The following is a 20700-nucleotide window of genomic DNA, read 5'->3' on the forward strand; positions in this document are numbered from 1 at the left end:
CACCACTGTGTGTTTCCGTGTCCTGATCACTTATGGACCACCAATGCCTAACACACACACACAAAATGTTTGTTTAAAACATGTTAATGGTCACTTTAGCATAGTTACCAAATCTGGCTTGAAAAGCCAGATTAAACTGACCTTTATTAAACTGACCTTTCTGAACCTTCAGGAGTATTATTAAATATTAAAGAACCTTAAAATATGATTGCTGTGTGATCTACCTCAAACCTCCCACCAAGTGCTAACCTGTGAGTGTACTTTTCCCCTCTTTCCTCTCTTTGTCTAGGCAAAAACCCAACTCTTTGCCTCCATTGATCCTGTTGCTAAAGCCCCAGAATCATTGATCAACTGCATAAAACCAAGTTCACAAAATGCAGGTATGGTGTACCTGAGACAGACACACTTAGTCCAGTGAGACGTGTGAATGGCTCTATAACATAGCATTGAGATGTGTGCCTTCAAGATGTGGGGTAAGGGGTGATGGAGCAAATGTTCTTGGGGATAGGGAGGTGAGCTATAAGGTCTCCTTTCTATATTTCTTTGGCTGATAGTTTCGTCTCCTTTTGAAGAAGCTGTGCTAGGGCTAGTGTGATAACATAGCAAATTAAACCTCTGCCTGCAACACTGGAACCCGTGTGGGTGCCACTGAGTCCTGGCTACTCCATTCCCAGCTCCAGCTCCCTACTAACGCACCTGGGGAAACTGCAGCAGATGGCCCAGGTGCTTGGGCCCCTGCACCCATGTTAAAGGTCTGGATGAAGCTCCCGATTCTTGTGATCCTTTGGAGAGTGAACCAGTGGATAAAAGATTCTCTCCAACCTCCTCTTCCTCCCTTTGTAACTCTGACATTCAAATAAGTAAAAATAAACCTTTAGTTAAAAAGCTTTTTTTTTTTTTTTCAGTAATTTCTACAGATAGAGAATCTGACAAGTGATTTCTTCCATTCAAAAGACCACAGCATGGTGGCTGCTCTGCAACACTGACCTAACCATAGCTGGCCAACTATGAATGATTTCATGCCAGGTTTCCTGGGGAGCCCAATGTTTTCTGAATGCTCACCAAGTGCCAGGACCTTACATGTACACAATGTCCCTTAAATATTCTCAGGAACCCATGAGGTACCCATTGTACTCACACAGCCCAGGGGAAACCAAAGCTTGGAGACAACAGCCCGAGGTACAGAATTAAAAATCAGTCAAGCGAAATCCCCAAGCTCAAATTCCAGCCTGTGTCCCAGAGGCCCCCTGCTGAGCCTGGGGATCCTTGGACAAGCAGAGAAAGGACACTCGGGGCACATCCAGGGAGCTTCTCTAAAAGTAGGAAGCATCCAGAGATTGAGTTAGCAGTCAGAGATTTCAATGTGTATCCCCTCACTTCAGCACTTTCTCACAATTAAGGCTACCCCTATGCCTTCCAGGAGACCATAGGAACCATCTCTTGATTAAATGGGAATGATTTTAGCATAGAAATGTGTAAATGTTGACTAACTCATCAAAAGTTTTTCAAGATGGCACATATTCTTTCTTGATGCAGTCCCCAACAAGCCCACACCATCCATCCTATGATGCTAAGCCTCTGAGCATTCAGTGCCTTTCAGAGAATGTGATGACATGTCTCCAGTTGTAGCAAAAGTCCCAGCTCACAACCCTTAGTCGATTAACACAATAAAGCCAGGTAAGCTGGGAAGAGCATTTGCAAATATAAAAATTCTAAGAGGTAATAATATTTTAGTGCTATTTTTGTATGACATTTTTTAATGAATCAAGCTTTATAGATGAACACAATTAAAATCCCCAGATTCCTTAAGAGCTTCCTTCTTAGCAGAGTATCAAAGAGATCCAGTAAATCTGACATTCAAGTAGGAGTCAAACTCATGTTGTTACATCCCTCACCCAGCTGTAGCTTAGAAAAATGAAGGAAAAAAAAGTTCATTCTTGAATGATTCCAGCATTGCTTTCTACCCCTGTTCTTTCTTAATATTACCAGGATCCCACTAGCTTCAAAGTTCCTCATTTCTCTAAATCATCCTAGCAAAACGCGTTGAGTTGAAGGAGCAAAGGTGTCTTCAAGCCTGACTTCTCCTTAAAGCCACGTATTAAGTTATCCTGGCACATTCCTCTCAAGTTAAAACTGGCTTAAGCTTTCTCATTATTGAGAGGAAGGTTAAAAGGGGGTGGAATGATATGAGAAGGGGAAAATCTCTAATTTGTCATCAATAAAATAAATCAGGAAAAATAGCCTTTAATCTTGAGGGTAAGACTTACTGATTTAGTCATTTATTTACAAAATTGATGGAAATTGTTAACAAGGAGTTAATTGATTTACGTCACCTGATTACCACAGTTAATTAACCACACAGACTTAATCTTCTTTGAAAACATCGACTAATCATTTCCCAGGTGTCAAGGGGTAGATCGTTAAATAAAAAATAAACCTCTGTCCTCCTCTTCAAGGGGGATGTCTTGAAAGTGTTTTCTTTACAGATTCCAATCTAGCCACAAGCCAAGTTGGGGAAAACTGCCTCATATATGGCCACACTGAGTGTTGCCATCTTTCCAGAGCTTTTTTTCTATATTATAATAAGAGCAAGCCAGGCTTGCAATTTTATCAACCATGTCATTTTGCATTGCTTCAAAAATGAGCAAGGAACACTCTCTGAATCAAAATGAACAAATGAAAGGCAACTGAGACTTTCATCTGGGAAAGTGAGTTTTCAAAAAAGGAGCTTTGAAAAAAAAAGTAGCAGCACTTTATTTGGAGAGTGTGACCACCACAAAGAAATAGCACAAGGGATGTGACTGAACTGTTTAATCCCGACTGTGGGGGTGGTTACACAAACATATGTGTTAAAACGTATAGAAATGTACACACATACATCAATTTTACTATTAGCATTTAAAATAAAATAAAGCAGATCATAAACACCAAAGCTATAGCACCTTATTGCTTATTCTGCAGGCAAAAAAACTAAGGCCAACCAGTTAGCTTCACCTCAGTATATAAAAAGGAGGGGACTATGAGAACAAGTACTGTTGGGAAAAAAAAAGTCAGAAATGCATCCAATGGGCCTCTTGTTAATCTAGTGCTCCATTAATGCAACCACAGCTTCTCTTCAAGAAAAACAGAGCCAAGCACCTTTGATCTACCAATGTAGCCAAGGGACAGGACAATTCCAGGGACCGAAAGTTTCAGGTCACTGTGACAAGTCATGCCTGAACCTCCAAAAGAAAAAGAGAACTAGTGCCACAATAAAATTCTACCCCTCCTGCCTTTCCTCTGCTATGGCTTTAACCACAGCAAAATACTTGGAAAATAAATCTGGAATACCAATTACATACACAGACTTCAGCCATGAAAGACCGCTTTGATTTCTCTTACAGAAAAAAGGGAACCTATGGACTACGATACACATCCTTCCTAGCACAAGTGCACTGTACTCTCCCATCTGCACTGTCGGGTTTAATCATTTACAGTGAGATACATCCAAGTTTTGCTGCCATCCAGTTAGTATGCTCAATTTTTAAACCCTGCATTTTGTTTTTCACCAGAACTTCAGCTTCCAATGATGAGTTGACAAATTCTTTCAACACTTCACTGCACCAAATACTAGGGGAGAGGTAAATTTTTATGTCAGAAATGAACTGGAAAGAAATTAAGAATTTTGGACTTTAACATAATGATAGTTGACTTCATTTGCATAGTCTTCATTTCATGCTAACCTCAAAAAATAAATGGTCTCCTATCAATAGTAATCACTATAGTCTGGAAAAACAATAAATGCAACATGTATTCAAAATGCAAGAGTCTCTTCTCCAACTGCACTAATGGTTCCTTAAGGAACGAAGGATAGTGGTTTAGAACTGTTCCAAGTGCCAGCCTCTCCTGTTGTTGTAGCCTCTCCTATTTCAGTCATGCTAGCTAAATAAATGAAGGAAAGCCATTCTAGAAGATAAGAAGTCCTATCTTTTGGGGTCCAAGTCTTAAAACATAACCACAGCAACTTCCTATAAAACACTGATAGAATAAGCAGAAGTGATAATGCCAGGACAGGTCTTTGGCAACATTGCTTGGGATCCCACGTCCCACATAACAGTGCCTGAGTTCAGGCAGAAGCTCTGCTTCCAAGTCCAGTTTCCTGCTAATGCACTCTGTGGGATGCAGCAGGGGATGGCTCAGGGGCCTGCATTCCTGCCACCCATGTGGAAAACCTAATTCTTGGCTCCTGTCTTTGGTCTGGCCCAGTCCCAGGGGTTGCAGGCATTTGGGGAATGAATAAGCAGATGGAAGTTTTCTCTTTCCTTCCTATTTAAATAAAAACAAATTTTTAAAAGATATTTGCTTAAAGACTAAAAAAGCAACATCACATTTTTTTCCCCAGAAAAAGAGATTGACTTTCATTTAAGTCTACCTCCCACATTCTAGTATCTTCTTCTCCTCGGTCATCCCCCTCAAAACATGTCAGCTATGGGTCTCATGGTTCCTGAATCTCACCCTGAGACACATGTACTGTGCATTGGTATCTCAGCCAAACTACCACTCAAGAGTCAACATTTCCACACGTTGGCAGAGTTTGAGTGGAAAACAGTCTTCCTCTGCACAGCTGGCTCTGGAAATGACAGCAGACATTTTCGGCCATGGTGAGAAATGCCTTTATGCTTAGAGGTGTTCATACATAGCCATCACATAGGAAATGTCTTCTCCATCTTCTCAAGCGTGATTTCCTCTATGTTGGAAGGAAACCCAGTTCTCATCTGGTTGTTTACTTTCTTCTAGAACTTCAAATTTTAAAAAAAGTTCGTAATTTTTCCATCAATATTAAGCAACAACAACATTTAAAAACCTACACATCACTGCCAGCCCTACTGGGAAGCTATCTAATTAGTAAGGACCTCTTGAATTATAAAAGAATGCTCCAAAGATAACAAAATAGCAGTATAGGAGAAACCTAGCAGAGGGAATCAGCCTGCACCTAAACAGCATAGAAGGAAGGGGAGGGTAAGGAAGAAACCTACTTGATTCAGCAATGGGATTTTTTGGACAGGGTATACATGGATGAAATCTCTCTGTCCTTTGTAGTATCCAACCCAATTACATCACGCTTGCAGTACAAGAAGGTTTGAATCAACATACTGTAAAAGAAAAAAAAAAAGCTTCTAAAGGTAGCACAACAAGTCCAAAAGTTGAGTTATGAAGATACAGCCTCTAATGTGAGGTCAGCTTACCATAACTGAGGCTTTACTGGATTACAGACACAGGAATTGTTTCTACGCGCTTGTATTTTTTTCACGATGATAGGAAGAATTAGGGCTCTGGGTTTGAAACGTGGTTCTGCCACTGGATGGCTTTGGGCAAATGACATTGCTTGCCTTCACCTTTGCTCTTAACCTATAAAATCTGAACTGCTAATTTTTAAAAGCAAGCACCTAACAGAATCATGCATCACTTAACGACAGTGATATATGCTGAGAAATGCCTTATTAGGCAATTTCTTTATTGTGCAAAATGTGTTTACAAAAGCCTAGATGGTGCAGCCCCCTGTACATCTAGGATCTCTGGTATACAAGTTGCCCCTGGGCTACAAACCTATATATTGCCTTATCATCAGGAATACTACAGGCAAATATAGCACAGTGGTAGTATGTCTACCTTTCTAGAAGTAGAAAAGTAGAGTCAAAATCCTATTAGATAGGAATCATTCAGTTCCATTTTAATGCAACTTCACTGTCACAAACATGGGGTCATGCCAAGTACATAGAAAGTGCTCAAAAACAAGGAGCCAGCATCATTTTCCCAACTTCTTTATCCTGACATACATGCAATACAGTCATTCCCCTGCTTTTACCCTATTTGTTACACGTGGAATCCCCAAAAGAATGCAGACTAAGATGAGAAAGGCTGTGCCCCAAAGGACATGGCCATGGCCCTTTTCTTCAGCAGTCAGGGGCCCTCTTGGGTAGGGCCCATTTTTCCTTCATTCATCAGGAACAAGACCCACAAATGTCCCAACTGGGCATGCGATGTTCTTTCCACTGCAGTCCAATTCTCCTCCCTGAGTCAGGAAACCACTCCCCCCTCAAAGAGAGCCTTTTGTCTGCTCAAGGCTGTTGTCACTGGGCTGTGGTCGAGGGCAGCTTTCTTTTGTGTTTTGTTTAAATACAGAATGACAGTCCACTAACATAACGCCTAAAAACTCTGGCTTATCTTTTTGTAAAAGCTACTGTATCAAATCTGGCCCCAAAATAGCAGAATGACCCACTCTGCATGGACAGGGGAATTTTCACAGGGCAACCAAGTGTCTGGGATACAAGGGAAAAAGGCTTATGTGAAACTGTCTACTCTCAAACGCACTGGGAATCGCCACTGGGGCAGAGGAGGGGGCTGTATATAGGATGGAGCAATGTGGCAGGGGACTGGGGGGAGTCAAGTGGTGAGAAACTGCGTTGCTAAGCCACTTGCTTTGATAGAGACAGCAATTTTCTTTTTTTCTCCATCAGGACTTTGACAAGGCCTCCAGAAGCCTAAAGGAATTAAGGGTTGGCAATGCCAGGGACACGGTGACGGGCTGTGGATGCCCCTTCTCAGCGCCCATGGTGACAACCATCTGTCCATTCACACGTTCAACTTTATTTATTTAGCCCTATTCTGGACCCTAGGGATAAAGCAATGGATAAACAAGATGAAAATCCCTGGTGGAATTTGCATCCAAGGGAAAGGAAGACAATAAGTATGTAAATAAGTAACTAATTAAGTTATGTACCTAATGTCAGACTATGAAAGGTGACAATAGGAAATTGGGAACCAAATCAACAGAGGCCACCCTGAGATAGTGACCTGGGAGCTGACTTGTAGGAGTTAAGGAAGCCAGTCAGACACCAGGGGACATAGGAGTGCTCTGGAAGAGAGAAAACAAGTGCAAAGGCCTGAAAATGTTCATCATGCTGAGGAAAGGTGAGGATACCCCCGTGCCTGGAACTCTGTGAGAAGGAGAGAAAGGAAAAAGATGAAGCCACAGAGGTGGTAAGGGCTGTGCACACTGTCAATAAGGCACTTGACTTTGGGGCTGGTAAAGAGGCATAACAAGCTAATCCTTGGCCTGCGGCATAAGTTAGGGAATAGTTGCTCTACTTCCTGAACCAGCTCCCTGCTTATGACCTAGGAAATCATAAGAAGATGGCCCAAATCCTGTATCAACATGGGAGATCTAGAAGGGGTATCTGAACCCCAGCTTCAGACTAGTCCAGCTCTCTCTCACACACACACTCTCTCTCTCTAAATCTCTTTCTCTCCCTATGTAACTCTGACTTTCCAAGTAAATGAAATAAATCTTTAAAAAGGAGCCTGACTTCTCATGCAGTGAGCAGTGGTACATCTGGACATGTGGCCCCTACATCCTGCATCAAGGTAGGAGAGGTAGGTTTTCTGCCTGCTTTGGTGTTTAATGTAAAATGTCCTGCTTTAGGTCATGTCTTTTGCAAAAAGTTCATATCCTATGAATAAGCGTTACCACTTCAGCCTACCCCAAGGCATTCCAGCAAAACAAATTCTTGCTCCAGAGCTTCCACTGAGTTGATGAAGGCCTTGGCATAATGCACTCCAAGTGCCATCTCAATGTCTTCCTGAACAACCTAGTTGTGTGTGTGACAGAAACCATGGGAGCTTTTCAGTAGAAGAGTGCCAGAATCTGTCTGACATTCTAAAAATTTTGCCATAGATACTATGCTAAGAGTAGGCAAGAGGGGACAGAGGGAATTAGATTGACCAGTAAAGAACTTATGGTAACAACCCAGGCAACATCAATATGGTAGACCTAGGTGAACATGACCAGATTCTAGATATGTTTTAAAGATCAAAACAACAGTATCATCTGGTGGATTAGCTATGAGATAGAAAAGAATATGCAGAGTCAAAGCAGAATCTGAGGATCAAAGTTTAGCAGGAAAGTGACTTTAGGCACAAGTTTTTGATAACTATTGAACAGCCAGTGGATATGTCAAAGGAGCAGTTTATGTATATGGGTCCAGAGTTTAGGGTCTGGATTAAATTCATAAATTTGAAAGTTGCCCACATAAAGGCTAGTACAGAAAACCATGAAACAGGATGAGATTACAGAGCAAGCAGTGCAGCTAGAGATAAAAAAAAAAAAAAGTTAAGACAGACAAGAACAAGCCTGAGATATCCAGAAGGGATCGACAAAGGAAGGAAACCAAGAGGCTGCAGGTTTGTGTTTTGGTGACAGGATACACCGTGTGCAATGTTACTGAGCTGTTAACTAAAATGAAAGCTAAGAGTGGACCAGTAGCTTCATCAACATAGAACCTACCAGCAACTTTAACAAAACAAACCCTGGTGGGATGGAGAGAAAAACCCTGAATGGCAAAGATTTAAGGGGGGAAAAAAATGGAGAGGAATTATAGTGCACATAGACAGCTCTGTCCAAGAATTTTACTGTAAAGAGAAACGGAGAAAATAGGATGATGGAAAAAGAGAGAACTTTGTGACAGAGAAGATATTTGCTACAAGGTGAGAGGGGAATAAGTTCAAGGACATGAATAAACCAGCTGGGTTAAAGGGCATGGAGAGTCTTCTCCCAACAACAGGTGGAATGACAGACCACGTAGAATGAAGTGCAAGTGATGACTGAGTCACAGGAGCACTTATCTCCTGACAGCTTCCATTTGCACATTGACATAAAGCGAAATCAACATCTGAGCAAGCAACATCAGAGGTGGGGAAACGGGAGGCCACAGGGGAGACACAGGAGCACAATGGACTAGGGTGGAAGACAGCCGAGAACCCAGATTCATTTCAGGAATGTAAAGGCAAGTCTTCACAATTTGGTGGTTTTCTCCTGTCACGTGCAGCTACAGACATGTAAATGTGAGCATTTGATCCAATCAGTGTTGGTGTCACAGGTTTCTAAAAGCAGGATCAAAGGCCAGGCTGCTGAGCGAATGGTATATACAAGCAAGGGTTTGTTTTAATTTCATTTTTACATTTCAATTTTTAATTGCTTTTAACACATTCATTGTGGTTTGTTGATAACAATATTAAGAGCATCATGATATTCTCTTTCTCTTATCCTCCTTCCTTCCTTTCCTCTTGCGCTCTCCCTCCTTTCAAGGAAGGGATTTTAATGAATGGCATAAAAGAAATGCTGATGAAGTAGATAAATGAGAAATTTGGGGAACAGTGAAGAGCTGACAGGAACTGACAGTGAGTCCCAAGGAAGCCAACAAACAGTTCAAGCAGGGATCTAAAGGAAATGAGCTATGAAGTCTCCAACACTCTCATTGTAACCATGGAATAGAAGAATGTTTTAGAAGGAAATGGCCTATGCCAAGGGATGTGCTGGGACAAGCTCCTGAGCAAGTGAGAAAGTATGAAGACTTTGAACAGATGGTTAGCCACAGTAGACTCACTGTTCTTTGGATGAAAGAAAGAGCTTCAAGGGTGTCCAGAGAAAGAGCAAAGAACACACTCAACTCACACACAGTGGCACATACGTGAAAAACAGGGGTTAAGGCTCTTCCCTGCTAGTTAGAATGAGATGACCGTTATGTGGGGGCAGTACTTCATCCACCCTCAGTGGTAGGAGTCTCGTTGTAATTGTTGTTGGTATCTTGCAAAATTCCCATCCGAAAAAAAAGCTTTAACAGATTATACTCCATCACCATGGGGAGAAATTCACAACCATAAGTCAGTTCACCTCTAAATCTCAGACCAAAAAAAAAAATGCTACAACATATTGGTGGGAGAAGTGGAGATATGGCAGTGTGCTTCAGATGATGGGGCCACTGCCAGCAATGCCAGCATCTCAAATCGGTCCTGGCTGCCCCAGGTTCTGGTTAATGCACCTGAGAATGCAGTAGAGGATGGCTCAAGTGCTTGGATCCCTGCAACCCATGTGGGAGACCCAGACAGAGTACCAGAGTCCTGGCTTCAGCTTCACCTAAACGTGGCTACTGTGATTATTTGGGGAAAGAACTAGCAGGTGGAAGATCTCTTTCTGCCTCTGTCTTTGTCACTCTGCCTTTCAAAGAAGTAACTGATAAATCTTCTTAAAAAATAAACAAAAGTTGGGGAGAATTACCTAGATCACTAGTTCCTAACTGTCCAATCACTTGCAAACAGATGCTCAGATCCCTGATTTAAGTACATACAGATTTTGACTAGGAAGTTCACTCTCCCAGTCCTTCAGACGAAGCACCAAACTAGGGGAAAGAGCTGATGACTATACAGGGTCTTTAGAAAATATAACTTTCTAAGTTATTGTGATGAAACAATGCTTTTGAAGACACACCGAAACTTTCTCCCACATTGAACTTGTCCCAGATACAGATCAAGAGAACAGGTAGCCCCATATGCCCTGGCAGCCATTATTAGCACAGGGGAAGCCAGACAGAAAACAAAGCTGAAACATAGCGGGGAATTGAGTGGGGAGAAGCACAAAGAACGGGAACTGGAGCCCTGATTGTACCTCCTCTGAAACCCATTCTGCAGCACGGATTTTTCACTTACTTGAGCCAAGAAATACCTTTTATTATTCAAACCTGTTTGAATTTGGTTTCCTGTTTCTCGTTTCTTGTAATAAAAAGTATTCTCCACACCCCACCCTCTCCCACATCAAAACTGACGCATCATAAAAGTACACACAAGAATTTTTCTTCCTCCCTTTGGTGAGATGAATATTTGGATAAGAACCTGGTCCCGTTCTTAAATTCAACTTTATTGAAGAATCTCTGTGACATAAATGACTTTGATCTTTTTTCAGTCTTTATTCAGAAAACTTTCTCCTTGCTGATGAGATGAAAACCAAAGATTTGGACCCAGAGTGACATGCAAATCCCTGATGTATATGGGAATCCAATGTCTGGCACAGCAAAATTATAACTACTTTCCTATTCCTCTTTTAAAGATTTTCTCAACACCTACGAAACCCTCAAAAGTAGATATTGTTATCTAATATGAGTCAGTAGATTAGTAGATAAAGGCTTATTTCCAAAGTTACCTGAAATCTTCATGTGTTACCAGTTGATGGTACATAGTCTTAAGAGTATTGGTTACAATCTCAAATATCAAGATGTGGACAATGAACAAGCCAAGGTATCCATGGTAACAGTGGCTTAACTTTTCAATGCACAGAATGGTCATTACATTTCCTCCTTCCATTCATTCCTGTTTCTTATAACCTTGTGATCAGGTGTACCTGTGGGCTAATGACCAGAAGCACTGAGCTTTCAACATGGAACTTCACATTGTCTAATCTATCATTTTCTGGAAGAGACATGCCCTGTAGTGTGTTTCAGTGCTATCTTAAATCAGAAGTGCCTTATTATAAAAGTTAATCGTGTTACTTTTTAAATGATGTTATTTCCATTCCTTCACCAATGCTGTTAGAAATAAGATTTCGTGGACAGTGATGTGGTACAGTACTTGCCATAGGAGTACCAACCTGAGTCCCAGATGTTTCACTTCCAATCCAACTTCCTGCAGGCTGCTCAGGTGCCAGAGTACTTCAGATCTAGATGAATCACGACCCAGACCCAGCCACTACAGCCATTTGGGGAGTTGAGCAGAAGGTGGAAAATCCCTCTGACTCAATCTTTAGAAGATAAATAAGGCACTGGAGTAAGTTGGGAAAATAGGAGCAATTTTTCACCGAAGAAAAAATGAAATCCTACAATAGACTCAAGAGCTCTTATATTCTGATCTCTCGGCTCATTTTTCAGAAATTTCCTGTCCATTATGAAGTTCTGCTCCAAATTTAGAAAAAAAAAAGTTTCAACTTTAAATAGAAATGGAGGTTCTCCTTCCTCCTGTTTGGTTTCTGAATTTGAAGTTACAACACAATCACATGAACAGGGAACGCCATGTCTTTTATTGTAACATTTCAGTAATACTCTTCCTTTAGTGACCCCCAGAACTACCATAACATTTCAGTACTATTCCCCCTTTAATTCATCAATTTTCCCAAGAGTACCAGCTCTTAAGAAAGTTCTAGAGCATATTCAAATCTATCTTCATGTGAGAAATAAAATAACAACTTGATCTGATAAAATGTACTACTAGACATCTGTTACTTTTGCAGCTCAGCATCTACTCAAGATTCTCCTGATAGCTTATCATATTTTCCCACTGAGGTTCACCCTTACTCTAGGGCCTCAGGGACTGGGGACGTGACTCAAGCCCAAGCTCTGGGAATACTTCATGACCTGGGATACAGGGGCTGGTAGAGCCCTTGAGCTGCAACTGAGACTTCTGTCTGGACCACCAGCTAACAACAAAATTCCTGCTCTTTCCACAGGACATCATGACAAGATGTGACTCCAGAGTCACATTATATCAATGGATATAATGTCATCATATATCAATGGAGTAGAGGTTTGATAATGGAATCATTCCTAAGACACAAGGTGGGAAAGAAATACAACACTGGCATGACATTGGGTACTATTTATTGGATTGGATAAAATGAAATCATCAACATTTGATCATTTCTGTCCAAGAAAAAAATATTCTCATGTGAGTCAACCTATTACCTGCATATTTTCAATTAGCGATTTCATTAAGTTCCCTTTTTGGCTTCAGGAAATTTAACTTAGGTATCTTTTATAAACATCAGACATAAATAACCCAACCCGAAGAGGATATATCAATGTGTGCAGGTGCAGAATTCAGAGAAGACACCAAGATAACAGAGTATCTGGTTCTCCTCAAGTTCAGGAAAGATCAAAAAATATTTTTATGATTTTATTTATCTGCTTATTTTAAAAAGCAGAATCAGAGTAAGACAAAGAGAGAGGGATACCTTCCATCCCCTGGTTCACTCATCAAAATGGCCACAACAGCCAGGGTTGGGCCAGGACCAAAGCCAAAGCCAGGACTCCATCTAAGTCTATTACATGGGTGCAGAGGCTCAAGAACTTGGGCCATCCTCTGTTGCTTTCCCAGGTACACTATCAGGGAGCTGGATCAAAAGTGAAACAGCTAAAACTCAAACCAGTGCTTTTGTGAAATCCCAGTGCTGTAGACAGTAGTTTAACCCACTGCACAACAGCGCTGTCCTCAAAAGATCAAATTCTTAGGAAGCTTAAATGATGTTTAAAATCCATAATGATGTTTAAAAATCCATAAAAGGGACCCAGCAGATAGCCTAGCAGCTAAAGCCTTCATCTTATATGTGCCAGGATCCCATATTGGCGCTGGTTCTAATCCCAGCAGCCCCTTTTCCCGTACAGCTCCCCGCTTGTGGTCTGGAAAAGCAGTCGAGGATGCTTGGGAGACCCAGAAGAGGCTCCGGGATCCTGGCTTTGGATCAGCTCAGCTCCAACCATTGCGGCACTTAGGGAGTGAATCAATAAAGGAAGATCTTTCTTTATGTCTCTCCTCCTCTCTGTATATCTGACTTTCCAATTTAAAAAATTTAAAATAAATCTTTTTTTAATCGATAAGGGAGGAGCTTGTGCACAGCATAATAAGCTAATCCTCTGCCTGTGACACCAGCATACTGTATGGGCACAGTCCTCAAGTCCTGGTTGCTTCATTGCCTGATACCCACATCAACATCAAGTAGCTTGGTTCAAGTCCTGGTTCCACTCTGGATGACAGCTTTCAGACACTGAAAAACCTTGGAGGCATTAATGACTCAAGTAGGTGGGCACCTGCCACCCACATAGGAGGCCTGGATTGAGTTCCCAGCTACAGATTAAGGCCTGTCTCAGTGCTTAACAGCCATTGGAACAAATGAATGACCTCTCTCTCTCTCTCTTTCTCTCTCTCTCTTTCTCCTTCTTCCCCCCCCAACCCACTTCTCTCTTTCTCTCTTCTCTCTCTGTTCCTCCCTTCCTCCGTCCCTCTCTGTCATGTCTCCCTCTCCTTAAAAGATATATCTCACACTCATTGCCTCACTTGATCCACACAGCCACTCAGTGAGGTAAATAAATAAGTGCCCATCTTACAGATAAGAAGACTGATCCACAGCACTCACAGGAAGTTATATTGGATTCCACAGACAGTAAGTGTCAGAATGAGGATTCAATCCCAAATCACCTAATTCCAGTGACCAATGATGTAGTGCATCAGGTTAAGCTGTAGTTCACAAAATCAGCCTCTCTTATCAGAGTGTTGATACTTGTATCCCAGCCACCCATGTGAGGGATCAAGATGGAATTCTTGGCTCCTGGCTTTTGCCTGGATCAAAATCTGGTTGTTGTAATCATTTGGTAATGAACCCAGAAGATGAAAGACCTCTCTCCCTCTCCCTCCCTCTTCCTAACCTCTATGTACTTTGTGTCTGTCACTTTTCATTTCCAATAAGTAAATAAATACTTTAAAATATATATATATCTAACTCCCAAATCTCAAGCTCCTCTCACTTCATCTTACGATGCTGAAATCTTAAGTCCCTGACCAATCTTTTTTAAAAATCACCAAGGTCATCTACTCATACTTGCCTTCCTCTGACAAACCTAGATCAATAAGAATGGGATCTAGAGATCTCAGAGGGTGTGGACAATTGGAGAAGTATCTGAAAATGATCAAGTGCAAACACAAGGAATGTAGAGACCAGCCACATGCCCTAAAACAGGTATTTAATTCTTCCCTACACTCTCTTTAGGCCCCATCTCCTACCACGGATTGTTTATCTGTAAAATAATGTAGACAAACTAGTTCATATCTAAATTTCTTCCCAGTTGCAAATAAATCTAAGTTTGTATTAAAACAAAACAGGCACAACGGCTGACAGCTCTGGAAGAAGCCATATAAACACTGGTAAAGAACATTAAGCAAACAACGGTAATCAACTCCTCTAAATAAGAGCAGGGGTGAAGAATGAGAAATTTAACAGGACAAAATTAGCACATGTTTTATATGGTCCCTACCATGAAACACAAACTTCACACAAAGATATGACCATCATAAATGGATGCCCCTTCTTACATATACATCGCCCAATTTTTTTTATTGGATTAAGTAATGTTATTTATTTAAGGTTAAGCCCATTTTCTCAAAAACCTTACTAACTATATCTGGTATCTAAGCATTTCTCAAAAGAACTATTCGTGGAAATGCTTGGGATAAACCCGTGGTCTGGCAATTAGGGTGCTGCTTGGAGCAACTGCATCTCACATGAGAGACTAGGTTGCAGCTGTAGGCTCCCCCTCCAATTCCAACTTCCTGTTAATACGCATCCTGGGAGACTCCAGGTAAGGGTTCAAGTGAGTGGATCCTAAGAGACACTTGGGAGACCTGAATGGGGTTCTTAACTCCTGACATCACCTTGTCCAGCCAGGTGAGGAATGAATTCTGAACCGACAAATGAAAGTGATATTTTGCTCTCATTCTCACTCTTGCTCTCTAATAAATTTTTAAAAAGAAGGACAAGAAAAATCCCTAAAGACTTTTCCCTGTACATCAGAAAATTGGAAATATAAATAATAATCAAAATAGCATGATACCTTTAGCGTTGAAGAATAAATAAAAAGAGCTATATACTTCTTTTCATTGTCGATATGTTTTCCCTTATGCTAAGCACTTATGTGTTTTATTTCTTTTGGTTCACGACATGCCAAGAGATAAGTTCTTTTATTATCTCAACTTCACAGATAAGCAATCTGAACTGACTCTAAGGTCACCCAACTAGAAAATGAGGAAGCCACTGCTGGAAACTAAATCACTTCACTCCAGACATTTTGGGATTTCACAGATTTCTTGAAAAAATAGAAGAAATATAAAAAATGCAAATAATTTTAGCTAAAATTATGTTTTAAAATATACTAACCCTAGAATGCTGAATGAATTCCAAAGTTTTAGTGATGTGAAGTTTACAGTGAGAGACTACTGAAGATAAAATGCATTTACACTGTCATCATACTTTATGTCATAGTATAAGCCAGGATCAACATGAGAGGAATCTAGAATGCTCAGTCTTCCAAGTCAAGGACATTTGGAGGATATAGGTATTAAAATGATCAAGTAGGAAGATGAGGGTTGAGAAGATCTAAGTTCAGATCTTAGGATTCACAGAGTTAGGAAATAGCAGGTAGTTTTTACCTTATATGGCAAGGACTTGCAAAAACCCCACAGTTTGTTTAGGAACCTCACACATGGAAAGCAACTCAAGGAGCATGACATTTTTAGCTCAAGAAGAGACTGACAAGGAGCGTACTATGTTAAACCACAGAGTGTGAAATCTTGAGTTTACTTGGAATCAATGTTATTATGACCATGGGAAAATTAGTTAATTGCCTTGTATCTTCATTTTCTCATCTGTAAATAGCACATTGCATCCACAAACAAACAATGACATATATATTTTTTGAGACAGGCAGTTAGCCTAGCAGTTAAGATACTGGTTCATGCATGCTTGTCCTGTGACAAGCATTTCGGGCAGTGGTTATACCCCATACCTCAGGGCCTAGATCCACTTGCAATCCAGCTTCCTCCTGCACCCTAGGAGGCAGCAAATCATGGCACAAGTACTTGGCTTCCTGCCACACACATAGGAGACCATAGGAGACCTAGATGGAGTTCCAGGCTCTTCAATTCAGCTGGATTTAGTCCTTGCTATTGCAGACAACTGAGGAATGAATCAACAGATGAAAGACTAATTTCTCTCTCTCTCTCTCTCTCTCTCTCCTTCCCTCCCTCCCCATTTTCCTCCCTCCTTCTTTTCTTTTTCAAATTCATTCTTTTTTTAAAAAGATTTATTTATTTTTATTACAAAGCCAGATATACAGAGAGGAGGATAGACAAAAGAGGAAGATCATCTATCCAATGATTCACTCTCCAAGTGAGCGCAACAGCTGGTGCTGTGCCAATCTGAAGCCAGGAGCCACGAACTTCCTCTAGCTCTCCCACGCGGGCACAGGGTCCCAAGGCTTTGGGCCGTCCTCGACTGCTTTCCCAGGCCACAAGCAGGAAGCTGGATGGGAAGTGGAGCTGCCAGGTTAGAACTGGCGCCCATATGGGATCCTGGCACATTCAAGGCGAGGACTTTAGCCACTAGGCCACCACACCGGGCCCCAAATTCATCCTTTTAATTGTGTTTAAGAGTTATTTATTTATTTGAAAAGCAGAATTATAGAGAGGAATAGCTTGTGTCCGCTGATTCCCTTCCCAAAGGGCCACAAGGGTAGGAGCAAGGCTCTGCTGCAGCTAGGAGCCTAGTTCCTAGGTGGGTGGCAGGGTCTCCAAGGTGGGTGGCAGGGGCCTAAACCATCTTCCACTGCTTTCCCAGAAGCATTTTCAGGGAGTTGAATTGGAAGTGGAGAAGCCAGGACTCCAACAAGTGCTCATATGGAGTGCCAGCATTGATGCTATGTCATAATGCTGGTCTCTCTCTTCCTCTTAAAAACATTAAGCTAAATATGGACTTCAGAGAATATTATTATGAGGATTGCTTGAGTGTATAAATGTAAAGTACTCAGAGCAGGACCTGCAACTGAAGCAGGTGTTATTGTAACAGATATGCTATTTCTTTAATTGCTACATATATTACTATAATAAAATATTATCATGAAATGCAAGATGGATGGGTGTAGACCTCCAAGAAGAGCACACAGGCTACTGAGGTAGACACAGCATAGGTTTTAGCTGTATGGGAACATCTGTAGCAGAAGCAAACCAAGATTTCCCTTGCCAAGCAGAAAGGAGCATAGAGCAAATCCTAGGGTCTATTCAGGCTGTGACATGCAGATATGTAACCCCAGGCACTATGTAAACGTTCCCTGGCCATCATAACACCCTGCTTGTTTCCCTACACGGAGGCAAGAATTCAAAGCCAGAATTATTACTAGTCTCCTCCTGCTCCCTCGCCCCCCAACCACACTTTTTTTTTTTTTTTTGCAAGACCGGTACTTTTTGTTTTTTCCAAACTTCTTCTCAGGAAGTCTGCAAAGAGTGCTGCTAGGAGTTGCTGTATAATTACTTACTTGATTCCCTCTAAGGAGCTTACGCTAAGAATTGAGGAAAGAAAGCAGATTAACCATTTGAATACATGCCACTGCCCATCCACAAGCCCTCCCCTCTCGCCTCCTTAAATGGGGGCTTCCACAGTCCCCACCCGTCAACCCCAATATGTGATCCAGGGAAATCAATTTATTGCTCTGGCTAATCCTACAACAATAGAGGTTTCATTTTCATTGTAGGGCAATTAAGTTGTCCGACGGGAAGGGGCAGCAGGGGAAAGGGGGCACCCCCATCCCCACGACAGATTAGTCCCCGCGGTGGCAGCAGCGTCCGCTCTGTCTGGTGGTCGGTCAAACGCGGCTCCCGGCTGCTACCTAGCAACGCGAAGCCAGGGAGAGAGCTCGCAGGGTCTCCTGCCGCCTCCTCGCCCTTCTCATTCATATCTCACTACCCCCCTCTTTCTGCCTTCTCTCCCAAGTCTTCTCTACTTGTTTGTCCATCCCTCCCTTCTTCCCCTTTTACTGCTTTTTATTCTCCACTCTCATAGATTCCTGTTAAAAATTATATATCTATATAGATATATAGATATAGCTCTGTCCCAACTTGAAAGAAATTTAAAGCCATTCCAAAAATTTACCGCATTCGAGCCCCAAAACTCTGACTGCTGCAGACGGTCCCCTATTCATCAACACAAAAGCCCCCAGCTCCTGACTGGAAAGGAAAACCCCTTCAAGGAAAACAGTGACCAGCGGCCGCAGTTTTCTCCGCCAATCCCACCTCCGGGCCTTATCATGGCTCGTAAACGATCCCTGTCGAGAGATGCGGTCTCTAGGGGGTCACCGCGAGGGAAGGGAAGATGGGAGGGAAGAAGGGAAGATGGGAAGGATTGGTCTGGCCCGGGGCCCGGGGCGCGCCAAGGGGTCCTCCCCGGGCGAGGCGCTCGCCGCGGCAGGTGGAACACTTGCGCTCATAGCTGCGCCTGGGACCGCTCAGCCCGCAGAGAAGAAATCCGCTGCAGCGGGGAAAGGGCTGAGAAGCCGTCAGGAGAACTTCGTTTTCCCGGTTCCAAGTGCAGAACGTTCCTCAGAAGGATGAGGACAAACACCCGTGGGAACAAAGGGGGGTGCCCGCGGGGTGCGCTGTCATTGAAACCGCCCCGACTGCTCTCTCAAGTTTGCGGCTGTTCAGTCCTCCCGGCCTGCGAAGGAGCGCAGCTCCGGATCGCAGCTCGGCAGCCCAGCAACCTGAGCGCCCCAGAGGGAGCAGCTTCGGCGCCGCCGTCCTACCCCGACCCCCGCCGGGCTGCGCACTGCTCCGACCCCGCAGCCCGCGAACCCCGACCGGGCCACCATCAACGGAGCCCTGCGCTCGGCTGGTAGCTCCCGCCAGTCGGTGCTTACCTTGGCCACTGACCGGCACCGACCAGGCGGAGAGAGTCAGGAACAGCACACACGCAGCTGCAGCCGTCCTGCGCTCCATCCCGGCGACGGCCGCCCCCGGCCTCGCCGTTCCTTCCTCCGGAGGTGGGCGCGCGTGGCACACTAACCACAGGCTGCGCCTCTGCCCGCGATCGCTACTGTTGGTCGGTCCCTGGCTCAGCCTGCTCCTAGTGGCCCGGCGTCTGAGGCATCCCGTTTTCTACCCGCGCCAGTCCCCACCCTCCAGATTGTGCATAAAGCCCTTTAGACCCGACCGCCCCGGAACTAGCATGCGGGAATCCAGAGGGGCAGGCCCCCTGCCGCCCGGCCCGCCCCCAGCACTTTGCCGCGCCGAGAGCTGTGGGCACTCCAACACATGCGCGTTCAAAAGTCTCCTCCCGCGCACTCGCGCACACCTCGCTGTCACTCGCGCACTAGCACACTCACTAGCTCAAACCAAACGCACGCATGCCTCGGGCACGCACGCCCAGTCACCCTCAAACGTTGACCTTCTCTCTCCTGGGCTCAGTGAGGCCAGCGCGATCCTGGCCCCAGCACAAAAGCCAACTCACAGTCCACGGGAAAATCTGCCAACCACTCCGTGTTAGACTCGAAAGGAGCAGTGAAAATGGGGTGCAATGCAAAAGGAAAAAATTTTTTAACTAATCATAGTAAGAGAAAAGGCAAGACCTATGAGCGGAGAACCAGCAAGGAATGCAAGGGAGCGAAAGAGCCGGAACAGGGGAGAGACACAGCAAAGAGCCTGCTGGACAGACAGATCGGTGGCCTCCTCTCCCTAGTGCGAGCTCTTTAGGCTCCCGTGGATTCGCGGAGTCTTCCCTAGGGATCTGGCCTCTGAGAGAGGGGCGCTCTGCTTTTGTAGTTTAGAATCTGGATTGGATCCCCAGTCCACTTTCTCAAACACCACGTCTACAGATGCCACGGTTCCTTGATAGTGAGCGCGATTGTGGCGCAAAATTGAAAAGTCTGAACGTCTACTCTGGGGTGCTGACGCCCCTTTATAGAGTCAGAGATCCCTTACCCCGGCCTCCTCCCTACCCTCTCCCCACCACCACCTCACACACCCCACACAAGGCTCCCTTCTTTGCGGACTGTGCGGGACAAGCACGCCGGGATCCGACTCCCAAAAGGGCACCACTGCTAGCGTACTGCCTCGCGCCTCAGAGCGCGGCCCTGCCCCTGCACTGGACGATCATCGACGCGCACGGGAAACACGAGCGTGGCCGCGACTGTTGTGGGGCCTGAGGTTGTCCCAGAACACTCTGCCCCGACGTTTGAAGCAGCTCCGCCACCAAGTGACCGGACCGGTTTCCCTCAGCCCAGGGGACAGAAACGCACTGAGCCGGCA

At 43.7% G+C, this 20700-nt stretch overlaps 1 protein-coding gene across 1 annotated transcript in view; it reads right to left on the minus strand.

Moving 5' to 3' along the window:
- Nucleotides 1–19500, minus strand: part of LRP2 (LDL receptor related protein 2) — a 198817-nt gene extending 179317 nt beyond the window's left edge. The window contains exon 1 of the mRNA XM_040971679.1: nt 19314–19500. Within this exon, the coding sequence (XP_040827613.1) occupies nt 19314–19392 (79 nt within the window). The 5' untranslated portion in view covers nt 19393–19500. The remainder of the gene's footprint in view (nt 1–19313) is intronic.
- Nucleotides 19501–20700: the final 1200 nt, after the last annotated feature.

This window comes from Ochotona curzoniae, unplaced genomic scaffold (assembly GCF_017591425.1).
Source record: "Ochotona curzoniae isolate NIBS_2020 unplaced genomic scaffold, NIBS_Ocur_1.0 contig_2210, whole genome shotgun sequence".
NCBI lineage: Eukaryota > Metazoa > Chordata > Mammalia > Lagomorpha > Ochotonidae > Ochotona > Ochotona curzoniae.